This window comes from Lynx rufus, unplaced genomic scaffold, assembly GCF_022079265.1.
Source record: "Lynx rufus isolate CCGP_SWC_20201006 ecotype Redwood Valley unplaced genomic scaffold, mLynRuf1.p SCAF_22, whole genome shotgun sequence".
In the NCBI taxonomy this organism is placed as follows: domain Eukaryota; kingdom Metazoa; phylum Chordata; class Mammalia; order Carnivora; family Felidae; genus Lynx; species Lynx rufus.
The window spans coordinates 6,454,908-6,472,928 of record NW_025814837.1 but is presented as its reverse complement, the minus strand read 5'-3'; the positions used below and the strand labels follow the sequence as shown (position 1 = coordinate 6,472,928).

The 18,021-nt window shown below is 39.3% G+C and overlaps 1 protein-coding gene across 4 annotated transcripts in view; it reads right to left on the bottom strand.

The window, feature by feature from the left end:
* Positions 1 to 18,021, bottom strand: part of RPRD1A (regulation of nuclear pre-mRNA domain containing 1A) — an 81,878-nt gene that overhangs the window by 8,695 nt on the left and 55,162 nt on the right. For 2 of the 4 annotated variants that reach the window (XR_006963506.1, XR_006963507.1), the window contains exon 7: positions 5,213 to 8,000. Coding sequence is in view for 2 of the 4 variants with exons in the window: in XM_047086928.1 (XP_046942884.1) it covers positions 7,851 to 8,000 (150 nt within the window). In the remaining 2 variants the exon portion in view is untranslated. Of the gene's footprint in view, positions 1 to 4,494; positions 8,001 to 18,021 lie in introns of those variants that run through there. The other 2 variants (XM_047086928.1, XM_047086927.1) reach the window with 2 other exon arrangements.

The following is an 18,021-nucleotide window of genomic DNA, read 5'->3' as shown; positions in this document are numbered from 1 at the left end:
ACTGTCACCCCTGTTCTAAAGAAAACGCGGCATGGGTTCGGGCACAATGAACACTTGCGGAGTTCTTTGATAAAAAGAACTGAAAATGATACAACTTTGAGTTTACAACTATTTTGTTGGCTTCTACTGAGTACTTTAGATGGTATGTCTTTCTAGAAAGTGAGACTACTTATTTTTTTAATCTGATGACCTCTGACAACAATTGCTGAAATCAGGTTTTAGTTTTTTCCTTTAGAAAACAAAAGTACATTGTGCAGAAGCATTCTTAGAGAACATAAAATACAAATGACCATTTCATTAAGTGGCATACAATGAAACAAGTCTGTACATCCTTAACACTATTTTAATAACAAATGAGATTTCTAGGAAAGAGGTTTTAACGTGCCTACCGAATGCTGTCACATCCATATGATGCACTGAATAATGTAACAAAAATAGAAACCAAATCAAAGTTTGGAACTAAAAATGGAACAGGAATATTTTAACCACATGACGCTTAAGACCGGTGCTAATTTTTATAATAAAAATAACTATTTAGAATTTGTAAAATGACAGCAAACAAGCACTTAATAAACCTCCTTACTGTATCTAATCTCATTAAAGTATTCAAAGGTAATTATTAAGCTGCCAGAAATATATCTAGTGAATATTGTATTTCAAATATTACTATGACTAAGTAACATCTGAAAATAAAATCCCATACTTACTGCCCTAGGTTATTTTAACTAGTTGTTTCATTATAGAACTACAAGGATTTTTAGACTAATTTAAATAATATAGAGCTCTTAAAAAATTCACACTGAAAACACTTTATATTTAAAAAGACAGGTTTTCCGCTCGAAAAAATTATGTATAAAAAAGGGGGCTCCTGGGTGGCTCAGTCGGTTAAGCATCCAACTCTTGACTTCGGCTCAGGTCAGATTCTCACGGTTCTGAGCTCGAGCCCCATGTTGGTCTCTGCAGTGACAGCTTGGGATTCCCTTTCTCTCTCCCCAAAAAAATTAAAAAAAAAACAACATAAGAAGATAGGTTTTCTGTTTAATATTATTTTCAAGTCATCTGCTTTAAAAGAGATATTTAGCCTTTAAAAAAAAACCCTCCTCTCTGCCATGTTGCAACTGCTAAGAAAAAATTCCACTTTAATCAATTAGTCAATAAACTCAATCCTTGGCAGTTAGCTTTTTATTGGTTCCTGGTGAGGAAAATTATGCCCAACTGGAAAAAGAGCTTTGTGCTGTTGACACAAAATTTCACAACTGTAACCGTTCTGTCCATCAACGGATATAAAAGCAACAAACCAAAGATCAAGGAAGTAGGTATTTCTTCATCAAGCTTGCCAAGAGGAGGAGAGACTAGCAATTCAAACAGGGAGACTGTTAAGCACAAATAATGACATTTGCCTCAGGCTAGAGTATCTAGAGTTAGGAGCTAGGAGCTGGATAGGAAAAGGAAGTAGGCATGAACCTCACCTGAGTTCTTGCACTGCTCCACATCAGCTCAAAAAGCAGCATGAAACAGTTTAATTTCCCTCCATTAGGCACATTCCAGCTGCAGTCTGTAACTGCGGAACCAATTCCCACCTGAGGGGAATTATAACTGAATCATACAAAGAGATCTTAAGAAGAGTTCCAACAGCATCAGTAGCACTCTGCTATTAACTTGATCTCCTAAAAGTACTACAAGATTTTATAACTTAAAAGCAAGAGCTGGGAAAAGGAGACAATAAATACTAATGTATTAATGCACAATTTAAACCTCTTAAAATCTCTCATTAAACTTGTGTTTCCATAAGTAAAATCAAAATTTCTTTCCTGAATAGGACGAAAAACTTCACTTGTACTGAATTTTTCTAGGATATCAGAATAAGCTAATGACTCTAACAATTTCACTTAACTTCAAAATTTCAGTTTTAGGAGCTCCTGGGAGGCTCAGTTGGTTAAGTATCCGACTTCAGCTCAGGTCATGATCTCAGTTTGTGGGTTTGAGTGTCGCATCAGGCTCTGTGCTGACAGCTCAGAGCCTGGAGCCTACCTTTCACATTTGAATTCCATGCATCGTGATAAAGTACAGAATTGGATTTTAAAAATATTTATTTTGAGAGAGAGAGTGGGGGAGGGGCAGAGAAGGAGACCCAGAATCCGTAGCAGGCTTAATTTGTCACTGTATTTCATTCCCACTAGGTTGTAAACTTTGAGAGCAGACATGTAGTTGAATAATCTCTCTGTATCTCGAAAGATTAGACACCATGCCAGTAGGTATTCATTAAATATTATCTAGAATACCCTTATCAATAGTTCATTCTAAGTCCACTTTGTTGATGTGAATATAAGTAACTCCTCTGAAAACAACAAATGGAAAAAAAAAAAAACAACAAATGGAAATCAAAGCAAGAACTTGCACAGGTATTTGTACACCCATGTTCGTTAGCAGTATTGTTCACAATAGTCAAAATGTGGAAGCAATCCAAGTGTCCGTTGACAGACAAATTGATATACATAATGTGGCACATTCATATAATGGAATACTATTCAGCCTTACAAAGGAAGGAATTTAATTCTGACACGGGCTACATGGATGAACCTAGAGGACACAATGCTGAGTGAAATACACCGGTCACAAAAGGTCAAATATTTTTAATTCCACATATATGAGGTACCCAGAGAGAAGTCAAATTCACAGAGACAGAAAGTAGAACAGTGGTTGCCAGGGGCTGGAGGGATAGGGAGTTATTGTTTAATGGGTAGAGTTTCACTTGGAGAAGACGCAAAAGTTCTAAAGATTAATGGTGGTGATGGCTGCACAACAGTGTTAATCGTCAATGTACTTAATGCAAAGTACACTTAAAACTGGTAAATTTTTTGTTATGTGTTTTTTACCTCCATAAAAAACAAAACAAAAAAACTCCCTGGATTTACCATCTTTTTACAAGCCCACTCCAGTAGTGCTTTTAACTAAGATGTTGGTTTTTAACTTGCCTAATGTCATAATTTCACTATAGCTTGACACGTTATGCAAAACATGGATTTGGTGATCATGGAGCTGCTACACAACCGATCAGTGTTTCAGGCATCATCATGTAGCGGTTAAGAAGCACAGGCTCACTGGGGCGCCGGGGTGGCTCAGTTGGTTGAGCAACAGACTTCAGCTCAGGTCATGATCTCACAACTCGTGAGTTTGAGCCCCGCATCAGGCTCTGCGCTGATAGCTCAGAGCCTGGAGCCTGCTTCGGATTCTGGGTCTCCCTCTCTCTCTGCCCCTCCCCCACTCATGCTCTGCCCCCCCCCCCCGTCAAAAATAAATAAACATTAAAAAAAATAATAATAAATAAATAAAACACAGGGCTCAGAGCCAATCTGGGAGCTGGATGTGAGTCCCAGCTTCACCATTTGACCTGTTCAGGGGCACACAGAATTGACAGTGTCTTAGTTTCCTCATATGTAGAAGTGGAATGAATAATCAGAGTAAAGGACGTATGAAGTGCTTACAGTAGTTCCGGATGCATATTAAGTACCATACATGTGAACGAACATTATAATAGATCATAGACTACCATTTGCTTCAAAGGGCGTTGTTTCTCAAAGTGCAATCTACGAATGACACGCATCAATCAAAATCACCTGGGTACCTTGCTTAAAATGCAGACTTCTGAACCAGCATCTTTGGATATAGGTTCCACTGTCTAAAACGTCCCACTGCAAAGGTGGAAAACTGGAGTGGGGATGGGAAGCACCTGGATTCAGATAAAGTGACCAGAGGGCCTTCTAGGAATGGAGAACCAGGGACAGTGGTCAGAGGACAACATTTCCCAAACTTTCTAGACGCTAAGAATCACAGAAAAATCTGACTTAGTAGATATGTGCCCTTTATGAAAATGTCCCAAGTGAGTCTTATCACGGAAGTTTGGCAAATGCTGCCCTAGAGATTCCCACAGATTTTTAGCATATCCCAATCTGCTTTAAATGCAATATGTGGTGAAGGCCTGTGCTCCGGAAGTTCAAAGTACCAAATGAATCCGTTCACTCCAAACCACTTCAGCATTACTGGGCAGTAGAGGAGGTGATCTTGTTCTCTCCCCATAAGGAACTTACTATAGGATGAGCTGTAAAACCCTTACTTTATTATCGCATTACCTGGAATTACAAATTGTGAAGTAAGTCATGGACTTCAAAGTTGGTCTGGAGTACTGGTTGTCAAAAATGTGGTCCCTAAACTCAGTGGCATCAGCATCAAATTGTTAAAAATATAAACCAGCAGGCCTTATCCCAGAAGCTCAGGGAGTGGGGCCCTGCAATCTGTAGTTTAACCACCCTCCAGGTGACTCTGATGTTCGCTCGAGTTTGGGAAGCACAGGCCATGCAAAAGGGATCTCCTTCAGCGGTTTCTCGGCCAGAAAGTCACGGAATACTGCCAATCCCTTGCTTCCTTCCCAGTCCATTAATCTCTCCCCTCCCACGTCACATTCAATCAATCAGATTCGCAGAAATTATCTACACATTTCAAAAACAACATAAAACTTTATTAAGAACATCTTATATTGTCATCAGATACAGCCAAAGAAAAAGGGGTAAACAGGGAAACTTCATCTTCCCATGTGCTACCGCCACCTCAGAACAGACTCACGTGCGGATGGCTGGAAGTACAGATGGCAACAAATGCTCTGTATAAATAAATTCAGTGTGTAACACAATGCTCCCTTTCTATACAGAGAAGAACTGAGTTTACACTTTAAAAAGCTTCGATATAGTGCAACAACTATGAAACAAGACTACATCTTTAGGAGCTATTTCTTAATAGAATACAAAGCAGTTTTGTAGCTTTATGTTATTTCATATAATACAAATTTGTAGAATGTAAAATTCAGAAAGGGCATTCTAACTTTCCCAATTAATTTGTACTTTTAAGTTTTTTCTTTCTAAAGATTTCTCAGAACCAGTTCAATGACTACACTTTAATAGATGAGCTGCTCATCTACCGTGACAACTGACAACCTAGTTTTGTTCTTTTAATTTTGCAAATCAAGACAACCAGGTCATCCCAGCGTTTGCTGATTCTGAAGGAATTCTTATAGAAAAACCCTGATTCAGAGTGCATGTGAGAAGAGGTACCAAAATAGCTGCATCTGCACTGGTTTTCCTAGAGGGGGAGGGTGGCCTTTGAGCACAGCTGATTTTTCTCAGACTCCCGGGTTCCCCCATGTGGTTCTTTTACTTACTGTAGTGATGGAAGGAGCGGAGGGAACTCCAGGGAATCTGTTCAAATGGCCACTCCAGACAGCTCTCTGCACTGTTTGTGGAGAAAAGAGTGATGGTATCCATTCAAACCACAGTACCCCTGCGGCAAGTGTGGGGACATGCTTCTCTCTTGAGGGGCCGGGCCAAACTGCACTCAAAGATGCATGATTTGCCTCATGTTCATACACAGTGGAGAAAACACTCATGATTTCGAATGTGGTATTATAGTACCCCCATCTAACCCCATTTATTGAGAAAATGTAAGTCTACCTTTTAGAAAAGAAGACCATTCACTGCTAAGGCTTACCATGTTAACATAAGGCTGAAAAGACAACTTCTAAACCAGACCGTATCATTTGTGTTTACAGTTAGTGAGTTAACCAACAGCTTAAAGGTTTGTGGAGGACTGGTCAAAGGGTGCGACTGGGGGCAGGATTCAGGTTGAGTACTATCACTTATCACAAATCGCATCGAGCTCTTTAAAAAAATAATGCCTTTTTATCATAAATATTTAGAACAGATACTGGCATTAAAATCAGTATCTAAGTCAGAAGTCTGTCTTAAATGGTGAAAATATTCCAACAAACTTCGAATAATTCAAATCTTCCCAGGAGTACATAGTTTATAAATTAGTTTTAAATGGAAAAAAATATATTTTGAATGGATAAACCACCACTTTAACAGATCATAAATAAGGTGAAGACATTGAAAATAAATTAATATACAAGTTTTTGCTTTCACTTTAACAAGAAAAACTAACTTACATGGTATACTTTTAGAACAGGTATAACTAGGTTTTTGTAATTGTGCATTTGTTACCCCACCACCCCCATGCTGAATCTTCTTTTTATATAATCTACACCTAGGGACAGAGGTACACAAAACAGACAGACACCACAATGTGTGAATCTGGCTGCTGCACACCATTTCCTTAGTTAGAGTGATGTTACAAATGCTGATCAGGATCTATTAGTAATTGTCAACCACATTACAAGTTAAGTACATTCATGGTTAAGTGGATTAGGTTCCCTGGTGACCTTTGTGTGGTAGTGTTTATAGGGAACCTAACTACTACTATTCTTTCTGTGAGAAAATGTGCCCAGAATCCCAAAAGTTAACTAAAAGACTTTGGAATATAAGCCATATATGGATGGGGACTACTAATATGTGTCTATGTTCTGGAGAGAGGCCAAACTGTTAAAAGCACTGTTTCCAGAACTTTTGGCTACTGAAAATAAATATTTGCCTTCTTCACATAGAAATTCATTTTAACTATAATTTCTAATATTGAGAAAAAAAGAGTGAAGCCATTCAGACTAGAGAGACATAATTGGCTTGTGGGATTTAAAAGATGTTTTATTGACTATCTAATTTGAATCTGCTTACAAGGAAAAGCAAAATGTCTAATATGTAATGAATAAAAAAAAATGTTTATCCTAAGTCATTATTGAGTACAAATCCACAGCTTAACAATGTGATTTTAAAAAGAAAGCAGGAGAGCATGCAACTGCTCTAACACACAGGGTTAGAAATAAAAGGTAAAAGTACATTTGTTTTGGTAATTCTAAATATACAAATATAATATTTGCCAGATCTACCCTGTAGTGTAGCACTGCTTAATTTCCAAATATACAGTCATTCAAAAACCTTAAGGAAACATTAAAAATGTTCCAGGCTATTTTACTGAACTTTAAGGAATATTGTGTTGAGATATTAGAGCTAAAAATACTATTGTTTTTAAAGTTAAATGGCTAAGCGAATAATAAAAGTATTTTACGGTTCTTTTAATCCCATAGACGGCTTTATGTTAAAGGGATCAATTATGTTAAAAGGAGACTGATTTGAAAATAGCAATCAGTTCCAGAATCAAAGTTGTCGTCTCGGTAGAAGGTCAAATTTTACAACATTTCCAAAGCATTTTCATATTAACCTACTCAAATAATTCTAAATAGTTTAATCAAGGGGGTCCCTATTTAATATTCCTTTTATTCTACACTGGCAGCTGGAATGGAACCCCTACAGTACTATTGTGGAAAAGTTCTCTAAGCTTTGATCTGACCCTCAGTTTAGTGTTCAATTCCTGACCTCTGAGGAATAAGGAATCAAGGCATTAAGAGGCACAGAACTGCTATTTTGGTCAGGGAGAAGGGTGGAGTTTAAGTTGGAACATTTAGTCCCTTCTACAATCAAGTCCTAACTATACCATAATAAAGTCTCTACCAACTCCTGATTAGTTCTCACCCTTAGGAATTACATACTATACAGTGATTAGATATTGAAGAAAAAAAAAGAAAAACACTTGAAAATACATGAAGAAATAGAAACATGGAATTTCTCACAAGGCCCTGGATCAAAAAAATTTACAAAAAGATCTTTTGAAAATAATCACTATTTGTGAGCTTATTAATACACAGAGATCATCACTTTGTTTAAACTAAGTCATGTTAACTTACCGATAAAATAGTAAACAAACCAACACTTTAAACAATTTTATAAATTACTTGTCACTTCTTTTGTTAGTCATTCTCTCAACCATATACAAAAATAACGCTACAGGACTGTCCACCTAACCTGTCTCCATCTCTTGCAAAGTCCTGGGCCCTGGAAAGAGACTGGTCATCAGTCTTCACTGTAGATGTCCCCTGCAAAGGGCAGGTGCATGTGGCTTCCAGTCACGTTGGGTAATCGGGATAAGTCTGGCAGGCTCTGGATCCGGGACCTGAGTTCTTTGCGCACCAGGGAAACTCTGGCTAACTTGCGCTTGTATTCCTGTAACATCAAACCACTTTCATTAGCATTCTGGGAGTTGAGAGAAGAGCTATCTAGCTAATGGTCTGCATAAAATCTGGTATTACACTCAGTTAATGCTAAAAAAAAAAAAAAAAAAAGATAATTACCAAGTTAGCATTAAGATCAAAGGAAGGGCTTTGGAAATATACTACTAAACTCTATTATTATGAAAAACCATCATCTTAAACAGTTGTCACACACCTGTGAAAAGAAGATTACCATGTCAATATAGTTAACCTCAACATGTAAGATCTTCACGTGTCCTTGAGCTTGGATAAGAAAAACCACATACCTGTTTTCACAAACCTAAACTGAAATTTAGCACTGTTTTCAATTGTGAATGCTAGCAACAAATCACAGTATTATCCGTAACTGTGAATTTGTCTTCAATGGAAACAAGCTGCTATGATATTACATTACAGTTTTTTAAAGCTATCTTGAGCTGCTGACATTTATCATGACTTTGAAATTATGGTAATTCTCAGACCAAACATTAAATGTTATTTAATGTGTCAATAAAGAAGCATATATTATTGTACAAATATGTCAATAACTGTACTTTAATATAACTTGTTTCCTTTGTAATGCTAAGCAATTTATTTTCTACATTAAAATACTGAACTTGAGGTGCACCTGCTCAATCAGTTGAGCATTCGACTTCGGCTGAAGTCATGATCTCATGGTGCATGGGTTTGAGCCCTGCATTGGGCTCTTTGCTGACAGCTCAGAGCCTGGAGCCTGCTTCGGATTCTGTGTCTCCCTCTCTCTCTGCCCCTCCCCAACTTGCGCTCTCTCTCAAAAATGAATAAATGTTAAAACAAATTTTTTTAAAATATTAAACTTCAGAAGGGCCCAAAGCTTCACCAGACCACTAAAAGTTCCAGTGGCCCCCTAAAAGGTTAGGAAACCTTGCAAACAGTGGCCTAAAGACTCAGAAACTGGAAACCAATCAAGATCATGTTTGGTTTTGGGGCGCCTGGGTGGCGCAGTCGGTTAAGCGTCCGACTTCAGCCAGGTCACGATCTCGCGGTCCGTGAGTTCGAGCCCCGCGTCGGGCTCTGGGCTGATGGCTCGGAGCCTGGAGCCTGTTTCCGATTCTGTGTCTCCCTCTCTCTCTGCCCCTCCCCCGTTCATGCTCTGTCTCTCTCTGTCCCAAAAATAAATAAACGTTGAAAAAAAAAAATTTTAAAAAGATCATGTTTGGTTTTGAGGGAAACAGTCCACTGTCTCTACTGGCAATATTTCCTTTTAATAGAAGTTTCCAGACTTCCACATGGAGAGACAGGATCCTTCTATACTCCATTACCTAGTAGAGGTGGGACAGGAAGGAGGTAATCTAGAATATGGGTATTCTTCCTTCCAGAAAAAACTAGAACATCCTCCTCCTAACCAAGGCTGATCTCACAAACAAGACAGAACAGGTGAGTGATAAGCTTTCATTCTGGGAAGAAGGCTGATCCACAGAGAGCTCTTTTTAGTGTTCCTCAGCTCTATACATCAGAATCAGCTAAGAAATTCTTGAAGAAACAGATTTTTCAGGAGAAGCTCAGTCCTCCTACATATCAATTAAATGAGGATAATTTTTAGAAGTGGGTCCAGAGTTCATGGATTTTACACAAGTTCCCCAAAGGATGCTAATACACAGAGTTATGAGCCACTTTTTTAGTTTTTCTGCCTAAAATGAAATCAATTAGTGGGGTTTCTTTGAATGACTGAACCTCCTCCTTTAAAGAATAACCACACGAGGGGCACCTGGGTGGCTCAGCTGGTTAAGTGTCTAACTTCAGCTCAGGTCATGATCTCATGGTTCATGGATTCACGCACCACATCAGGCTCTGTGCTGACAGCTCCGAGCCTGGAGCCTGCTTCAGATTCTGTGTCTCCCTCTCTCTCTGTCCCTCCCCCATTCATGCTCTGTTTCTCTCTGTCTCAAAAATAAACAAAAAAAAAGTAAAAAAAAAAAAAAAGCCCATGTGGGGAAAGGGATTTGTCAGACTTACTGAAACTCCACTGTTCTAAAGGAAGGAGGAAAAGAGACCTTGGAAGCATGGGGGACTGGGCACAGTGGCAGGCAAAGCAGGTAAAGTTGAAGGCTGGAAAAGTTCAAGCATAGCTTCGGGCACCTGAGAGAGGTGTCAATTCTTGCCATGTCTACCTGTCCCTGCAATTCTAATTTATCATGAAGATCAAGATGGAGTAAAAGAGAGTTTAATAGAAATCTGTAATCTCAAGGTATGATTTTCTTCTTCCCCATCCCCTTCACCAGTGATACACACTGGAACACCAAGTAAGTTTTAGCACAGCAGCTCAGAGTGGCATACGAAAGATTCACATTCCAGAGGCCTACTTCTCAGTAGTAGGCTCTCAAAACACACGTCCACATTTAGCACGTTTCTTCCTCAAAACACACCGGTATGGGGACAAACACTTGTCTCCATCTGTCTCACTGTTCTTAGCTGAATCACTCTTGAATACATAATACATAAAGCACTCTGGGGTCAGCATGACACATTTAGATGTTGTTCAAACATGCTCAAAAGCAATCATTCTCTGCTAGAGACTTGAGAAATGTCATATGTGCTGTTAGTGGTCATTACTGCTCAGCCTAATTTTTAGTTTCTAGCATCCAGATAGGTTGTTCTTCAACTAAGATTTCATTCAAATGATACTGGCAACTAAAAGCCTTCAGCTTTTTTGGTATATACTGCAAACAAAATATTGGTAAATATAAACAAAAGCTACCATTTATTGAATGTCCATTATATGCCAGGCATTAAAATATGAACTCATTTAATCCTCTCAATAATCCCATGAGAAAAGTTATTATCCTTCATCAGCATGTGAAGCCATACTTTCCCAAAGCTTTCTGCTACTGTCACAGGCAGGATCTCCTACCCAGAAGATTTAAGGAACTGTGGCAAGCTGTCTGATGTGAGTCTGAAGAAGAAACTGGATTTCACCTTGTAACTACTCGATTACATGAAGCAGGCCATAGTCCTAAAAGTTTTAAATTGCTAGACTAGGTGGTCTAGAAAGAGGCTCTAAGATTTCACAGGTTGGTTTCATATGGCAACAATGCTTTCACCAGGATGTGTGTATTACTTTGATTCTGAGGTACAATAACGTCAGTACTTCTCTCAGATTAGAATCTTCACAGCACCATGAATGTACTCCCCTCTTTCATGGCACGGCAGTCCTGCCATATGGCAAGTGTATATTTATTGAGTACTGGAGATACAGCATTAAGCAAAACAGATGAGGTGTCCTGCCTCCACAAAACTAACCTATCAGGAGGAAGGAGACATAAAACATAATCTCAAGTATAAATACAATGAAGAAAATAAAGTTGGGCAAAAGGAGAATATGATGGAGCAATACTGGGGAGGGTTAAGAGAGGATTAAAGATTGAAAGTGTTAGCTTTCAGAGCCACTGACCTAGAGGAGGCTGACTTCCAGCATGATACAGCCAGGAGCTCAAAGGCCCCACTCCTTGGTGAGAACTATTTTTTTTTTATCTTTAAATTTATTTTTAACATTTATTCATTATTGAGAGACAGAGCATGAGCATGGGAGGGGCAGAGAGAGGAGGAGACACAGAATCGGAAGCAGGCTCCAGGATCTGAGCTGTCAGCACAGAGTCTGACGCGGGGCTCGAACTCACAGACCGCAAGATCATGACCTGAGCCAAAGTTGGACGCTTAACCGACTGAGCCACCCAGGCGCCCCAGGTGAGAACTATTTTTAAAAACCCTACTGGCCATTTCAAGCCTTTGGAAATTATCCTAAAGGCAAAGGACCTATGAAGAAACATCTATTCCAGAAAATCCATTAAGAAAGGCAAGCGTCTGTGGTATGTAAACCAAGATATTCCGTCCCTCCCTACTCCCAGCTCAGTAAGGCAGAGTCCCCTGAGACTGCCGCAGCTGAGAACCCAAGGATCACTCCCCGGCAGACAGACTTTCCTCCTGAGAAGGCTAGGCCATTAGCGTGTAATCCTCCCCAAGCTACCTGTTGCTTACACTGTCTGCCTCAGGATAGTTTAGAAGGCATGGGGCTCGGTTCTACTCAGCCCCCACTGGTGATAAAAAGGCTCTACCTTGGATGTGGCAAGCTGAGAATGCTGGGGCACTCACAACCCTTGCCCCCGACTCAGGAGGTAATGTTCTAACCCAAAGGGAAAAGCTAAGATGAACACAGGCTGCCACACACCTCTCATTTTTCACTAAAAGCTCAGCTCCTACAGCAGGGGTAACCCTAAAGAAAAGTTTACTATGGTCCCCACCCCTAGTTACAGACCCCTGACACAAAAGATTTTTGCCTGACAGAAGAAACAGGCAATAAAACAGAACCTAATCTCTTCACAAAGGAACTGATTTTAGTTACAACAAAGCAAGAAGTTGTTCAAGCCTAAGGGTACCGCCAAGAACAGTGGAAGCTATGGTGAAAGGCAATTAGGAGATTCATTCATAACAGGGGCTAAGCTGAAGACCAACTAGTTTGCAGGACAGAAACGCAGTAAGACAGTTGGGAGGTGCCGTCCTGGTGTCAGATATCTAACACTGGCCTCAGAAAGAAAATCAGTTATCTCGAAGAGGTAACTGAACCCCCATGTTCACTGCAGCATTATTTACAACAGCCAAAATATGGAAACAACTAAGTTTCTATCAACAGATGAAGGGATAAAGATGATGTGGTGAATACACACACACACACACACACACACACACACACACACACACACAATGGAATACTATTCAGCCATAAGAAAAAAGATAATTCTGGTATTTGCAACATGGACAAACCTAGAAGACATTATGTTAAGTGAAATTAGCCAGACAGAGGAGCATCTGGGTGGCTTAGTCAGTTAAGCATCCAACTTTGGCTCAGGTCATGATCTTGTGGTTCGTGGATTCAAGCCCCGTGTTGGGCTCTGTGCTGACCACTCAGAGCCTGGAGCCTGTTTTGGATTCTGTGTCTCCCTCTCTCTCTGCCCTTCCCCCACTTGTACTCTGTCTCTCTCAAAAATAAACATTAAAATTTTTTTTTTTAAAACTAGCCAGAGAAAGATACATATTGTATCATTTATATGTGGTGGTTATCAAGAGCTGGGATGGCAGGGGGAAATGTTGGCTACAGTTAATAATAGGCTGTGTACTTGAAATTTGCTGAGAGATCTTAAGTGTTCTCACCACATATACACAAAACTATGTGAGATGATGGATATTAATTACCCCAATTATGGTAATCAGTTCAACAAAGTACACATACATCAAATCATCACATTGTACAGTTTAAATATATAAAATTTTATCTGTTTTATCTCAATAAAGCTGGGAAAAAAGAAAGCTCTTCTTATTACATTAGTAAACCACCCACACCCCCCTCTCTGAAAAAAAACTAAAAAAGACCCACAAAAACCCCTAAGCATTGAAAGAGAAAACATACCTGTGGGCCCAGCGGCACACCTGTACTGTATCAGGTAAAGACAGGAGTGTGGACGCCTAACCTGACAAGTAAACCAACAGGTAAAGGCCAATACTGGTTTATCAGTTATTTTCAGAACCTTCTCATCCTTTTCTAACTAAACCTGCATTTTGCAAAAACAGCTTTCAAAAAATTTATTTTGTGTTGGGGTGCCTGGGTGACCTTTTGGTTCAGGTCATGATTTCACAGTTCGTGAGTTCGAGCCCCAAATAGGGCTTTGTGCTGGCAGTGTGGCGCCTGCTTGGGATTCCCTCCCTCTCCCTCTCTCCCTCTCTCTCTCTCCTTCTCTCTCTCTCTCCCTCCCCTGCTCACATTCTCTCTCTCTCAAAGTAAACATTTAAAAAAAATCTATTTTGTGTATAAACTTTTTTTCCTAAAATAACTTAATTGTGTTCCAGCACCAAAGGGAGGAACCCGAATTTTAAGATTTAAGATAAAAAATTTCCCCAGAGCAAAACCATTAAGAAATTAAGTTCTCTCCCTTAGCAATAAATAATGAGCTGATATATACGGCTTTTACTGCAAATGTATAGTATTCTGGCTATTCTGTGGGTATGAAAAACTTGTGATGCAAATCAAAACCACAATGATACCACTTCACAACTACAATTATGGCAATAATCAAAAAAGATTTGACAATAAAAAGTGCTGATAAACATCTGGAAGAAATGGAACCCTCACACAGTGCTGATGGAAATGTAAAATGGTCTGGTAGTTCCTAAAAAATCAGAGTTACCATATAACCCGGCAATTCTACTCCTAGGAATATACAAGAAGAGAAATGAAAATGTATGCCCACACAAAAATTTTAACATGAATGTTCATAGTTCACAATAGCTAAAAAGTAGGGGGAAAAATCCAAATATCCCTCAATTGATAAGAGAAACAAAATATGGTATAGTCCTACCATGTAATATTATTTGGCCATAAAAAGAAACAAAGTACTGACATATGTTACAACATGAAAGACCCTTGAAAACATGTTAAATTAAAGAAGCCAGTTAAACAGATCATATACTGTATGGTTCTATTTATATGAAATCTCCAGAACAGCCCAATTTATAGAGACAGCAAACCCGAGTTTGCTTAGGTTTGGGGTGGGATGAAGTGAAAATGGATAAGAGGTTTCCTTTACGGTAGACAAAAATGATCTAAAATTATACATTGTAGTGATGGCTACAAAATCCTGTAAATATATTTAAAACCTGTACACTGTAGGAGCACATGGCTGGTGCAGTTGTAGAGCATGCGACTCTTCATCTCAGGGCTGTAATACAAAAAAAAAAAAAAAAAGCCCCACATTGGATATAGAGATTACTTAAAAATAAAATCTTAAAAAAAAAAAAAAAAAAAAACCACAACACCCCGTACATTGAAAACACCAAGTTACATGGTATGTGAGTTACATCTCAATAAAAATGTTAAAGAGAGGGGGAAAAAAAAGTCGTTGTGAATTAGTCTGAGAACCTCAGTGCCACAAACAGTATTGCTTTTAATGGCAAATGGATTCCAAGTTTTGCTACTTTACAAAAAAATTCCCTTAAAAAAAGCATTAAGGATAGGGGCGTCTGGGTGGCTCAGTTGGTAAAGCATCAGACTTGGGCTCAGATCATGATCTCACGGTTCGTAGGTTTGAGTCCTATGTCAAGCTCTGTTGACAGCTCAGACCCTGGAGCCTGCTTCAGATTCTGTGTTTCCCTTTTTCTCTGCCCCCACTCCCTCCTCGTGCCCTGTCTCTGTCTCTCAAAAATGAATAAATGTTCAGGGGCGCCTGGGTGGCTGAGTCAGTTGGCTGTCCAACTTCAGCCCAGGTCATGATCTCAGCACTGGGGAGTTCAAGCCCCACATCAAGCTCTGTGCTGACAGCACAGAGCCTGGAGCCTGCTTTGGATTCTGTGTCGCCCTCTCTCTCTCTGCCCCTCATCTGTTCATGCCCTCTCTCTAAAACATAAACTTAAAAAAATGAATGTTAAAACAATTTAAAAAGCCGTTCAAGGATAAATTAAAGGTGAGCTGGTTATTCTAGGTGCAGTAAATGCCAAGCTCATACAATACACTCTCCACCAAATTCCAACCTGACTTCTTGGAAAGACCAATCTGTTAATGCAAATATTACATAAAACCCAGTGATGAACATGAGTGATGGTCCAAAGGGTCAAACAAAAGCAATTCCATACAAAATAAACAGATATTGTTTATAATAACTGTTTGTATTATACATCACCTGTAACTTCTAACACCTACTGGTTTATATACCAACATTTGAGCTGTCAGTGTGACAGTTTTCTGAGTTGAGATTCTAGCTCTTACTACATATTATTTGCAATTTTCAAACAAACGCATCATTCTGCTGTTTGATACTGAACTCGAAGGTCTCAAGTGATCTACTCCATACTTCAGTTCAACTAACATTTCTTGAGTATCTACTATAGAAGGTGCCAGTCACTGTCCTGGGAACACAAAGATGAATCATAACCCTTATCAAGAAGAACATACAATTTAATAAGCATGCGAACAAATGAGTAATTACAATAAAGTATAAGATGTTCCATCAGAGGTGAAAACCGCTATGACATACGAGAACTGGAGGACGGAGGACTTTACCACAGTTCAGGGAGGGTTTTCAGAATTAACGATAGGTGAAGAGAATGCAACAGGATTACGGTAACAGCAAGATAACAGGCTAGAGAGGATAAATAGCATGACAGGAGCACGACAAGTCACTATTACACAGTGCATGGTGCAAAGTGAAGAAATTAGTTCCATTACCAAATACAGTCACATTTAAGTCATGAGAGAATTAGTCTGGATATAGTATAGAAGAGGATGAACCTGAGGAAGAATCCCAATCAGGAGTTAACAGCAAATGTCTAAGAAAGAAAGACTAGGGCCTGGACCAAGCCTGTAGTGGTAGAGCACTGCACAAATCACATCGTTCGTCAAGTAGCAATGCACTTCACACACTACATTGGATGCACATAATACCTTAATTAAAAAGACAAAAACAATGTGTAGTAAGAAAACTCAGGGGGCGCTTAGGTGGCTCAGTCGGTTGAGCGTCCAACTTTGGCTCAGGTCATGATCTCGCGGTCTGTGACTTCGAGCCCCGTGTCAGGCTCTGTGCTGACAGCTCAGAGCCTGAAGCCTGCTTTGGATTCTGTGTCTCCCTCTCTCTCTGCCCCTCCCCCGCTCCTGCTCTGTTTCTCTCTCTCTCTGTCAATAATAAATAAACATTAAAAAAAAAAAAGAAAAAAGAAAACTCAGCAGCACTGGTTGTAGTTCTGATGTGAGGAATGAAGAAGTTTCAGGCTTGATCAGTGGCTAGATGGAGGTGTTGTTACCTAAAATAGCAAAAATAGGCAGACACTCCTTTGGGGAAGATAAACAGTACAGTTTTCATCATGTGAAGTGTGAGTTATCCTTGAGGACTTCTGGTAGTAGGTACTTGGAAATGGAAATGTGGTTTCTAGCATTCTGAACTGGAAGTAAGATTTCGGCTTGGGCAGCAGTATAAAAGTCTATGGCCCATTAAGCCTACATGGGTGTATAGAGAAATGTTTCTGAGTCATTTTAAGCCATTTTGCCTCACCCTAACACAACTCTATCTTTTGCATATCCACCATCAGCCAAGATTTTGTCAAACTCTGGTTTTTGTGGTTTCAGAACAAACAAATCTCTACAAACCTGATTTCCTGAATTATCTACCATACCACACTACATCCTATGATTCTAATGTACACCAAGAATATGGCTTGTCCCCTCCCATCCTTGGCTGGGAATCAGACATACAAGAAGAAAGAGAAGTAGGCTAACGACGGAAGGCAGAAATGTTCCCAGTATTAAAAAGAAATGAAAAAAGCAGTCAAAGTTCATCAGGAAAGTATATACATGGAAAGGTTTGAACTTTTTTTCCTCAGGGAAATACTAATTTTCCCAACACATGCTTCGTGTACTGTGACTAGGACTATCCAACCCTCAGAAGAACAATATACCACTTATGTTCATCATCTGAAGAACTCAGCAATCATACTTAACCAACTCAAAATATCTGCTCTCCAAGTTCTTATGAGAATTCAATTCAAATTGGTTGTAATTTGAGATTTCAAAAAGATCCATTTAAAGCATTTCAAACTTGAAAAGTTTAATGGATTGCCACTGCTCAAGTGTGGGCTGCACACGGTGACTTATTTCTCAAGAGTAGAGTATGAAAAGAGAAAAAATCAACTAAGTTTACAATGAAGAAGCCTGACAAATACTGCCTCAGCCAGGTGATCAAGGGCACATCAACACTGATTAGTCATTTGAGAGTAAGTATCCCTGATAAAATGTGATGCAATTGACAACTTATGTCTGTGCTCTTTCTTTCCAAAATGCATGAACTCCAGTCTAATTTTAAGAAAAACATCAGACAAATCCCAACAGAGGGACATTCTAAAAATCCCTGAGCAATATTCCCCCAAACTATAAAGGTCATCAAACACAAGGAAGGTCTAAAAGTGTCACAGCCAAGAGACTA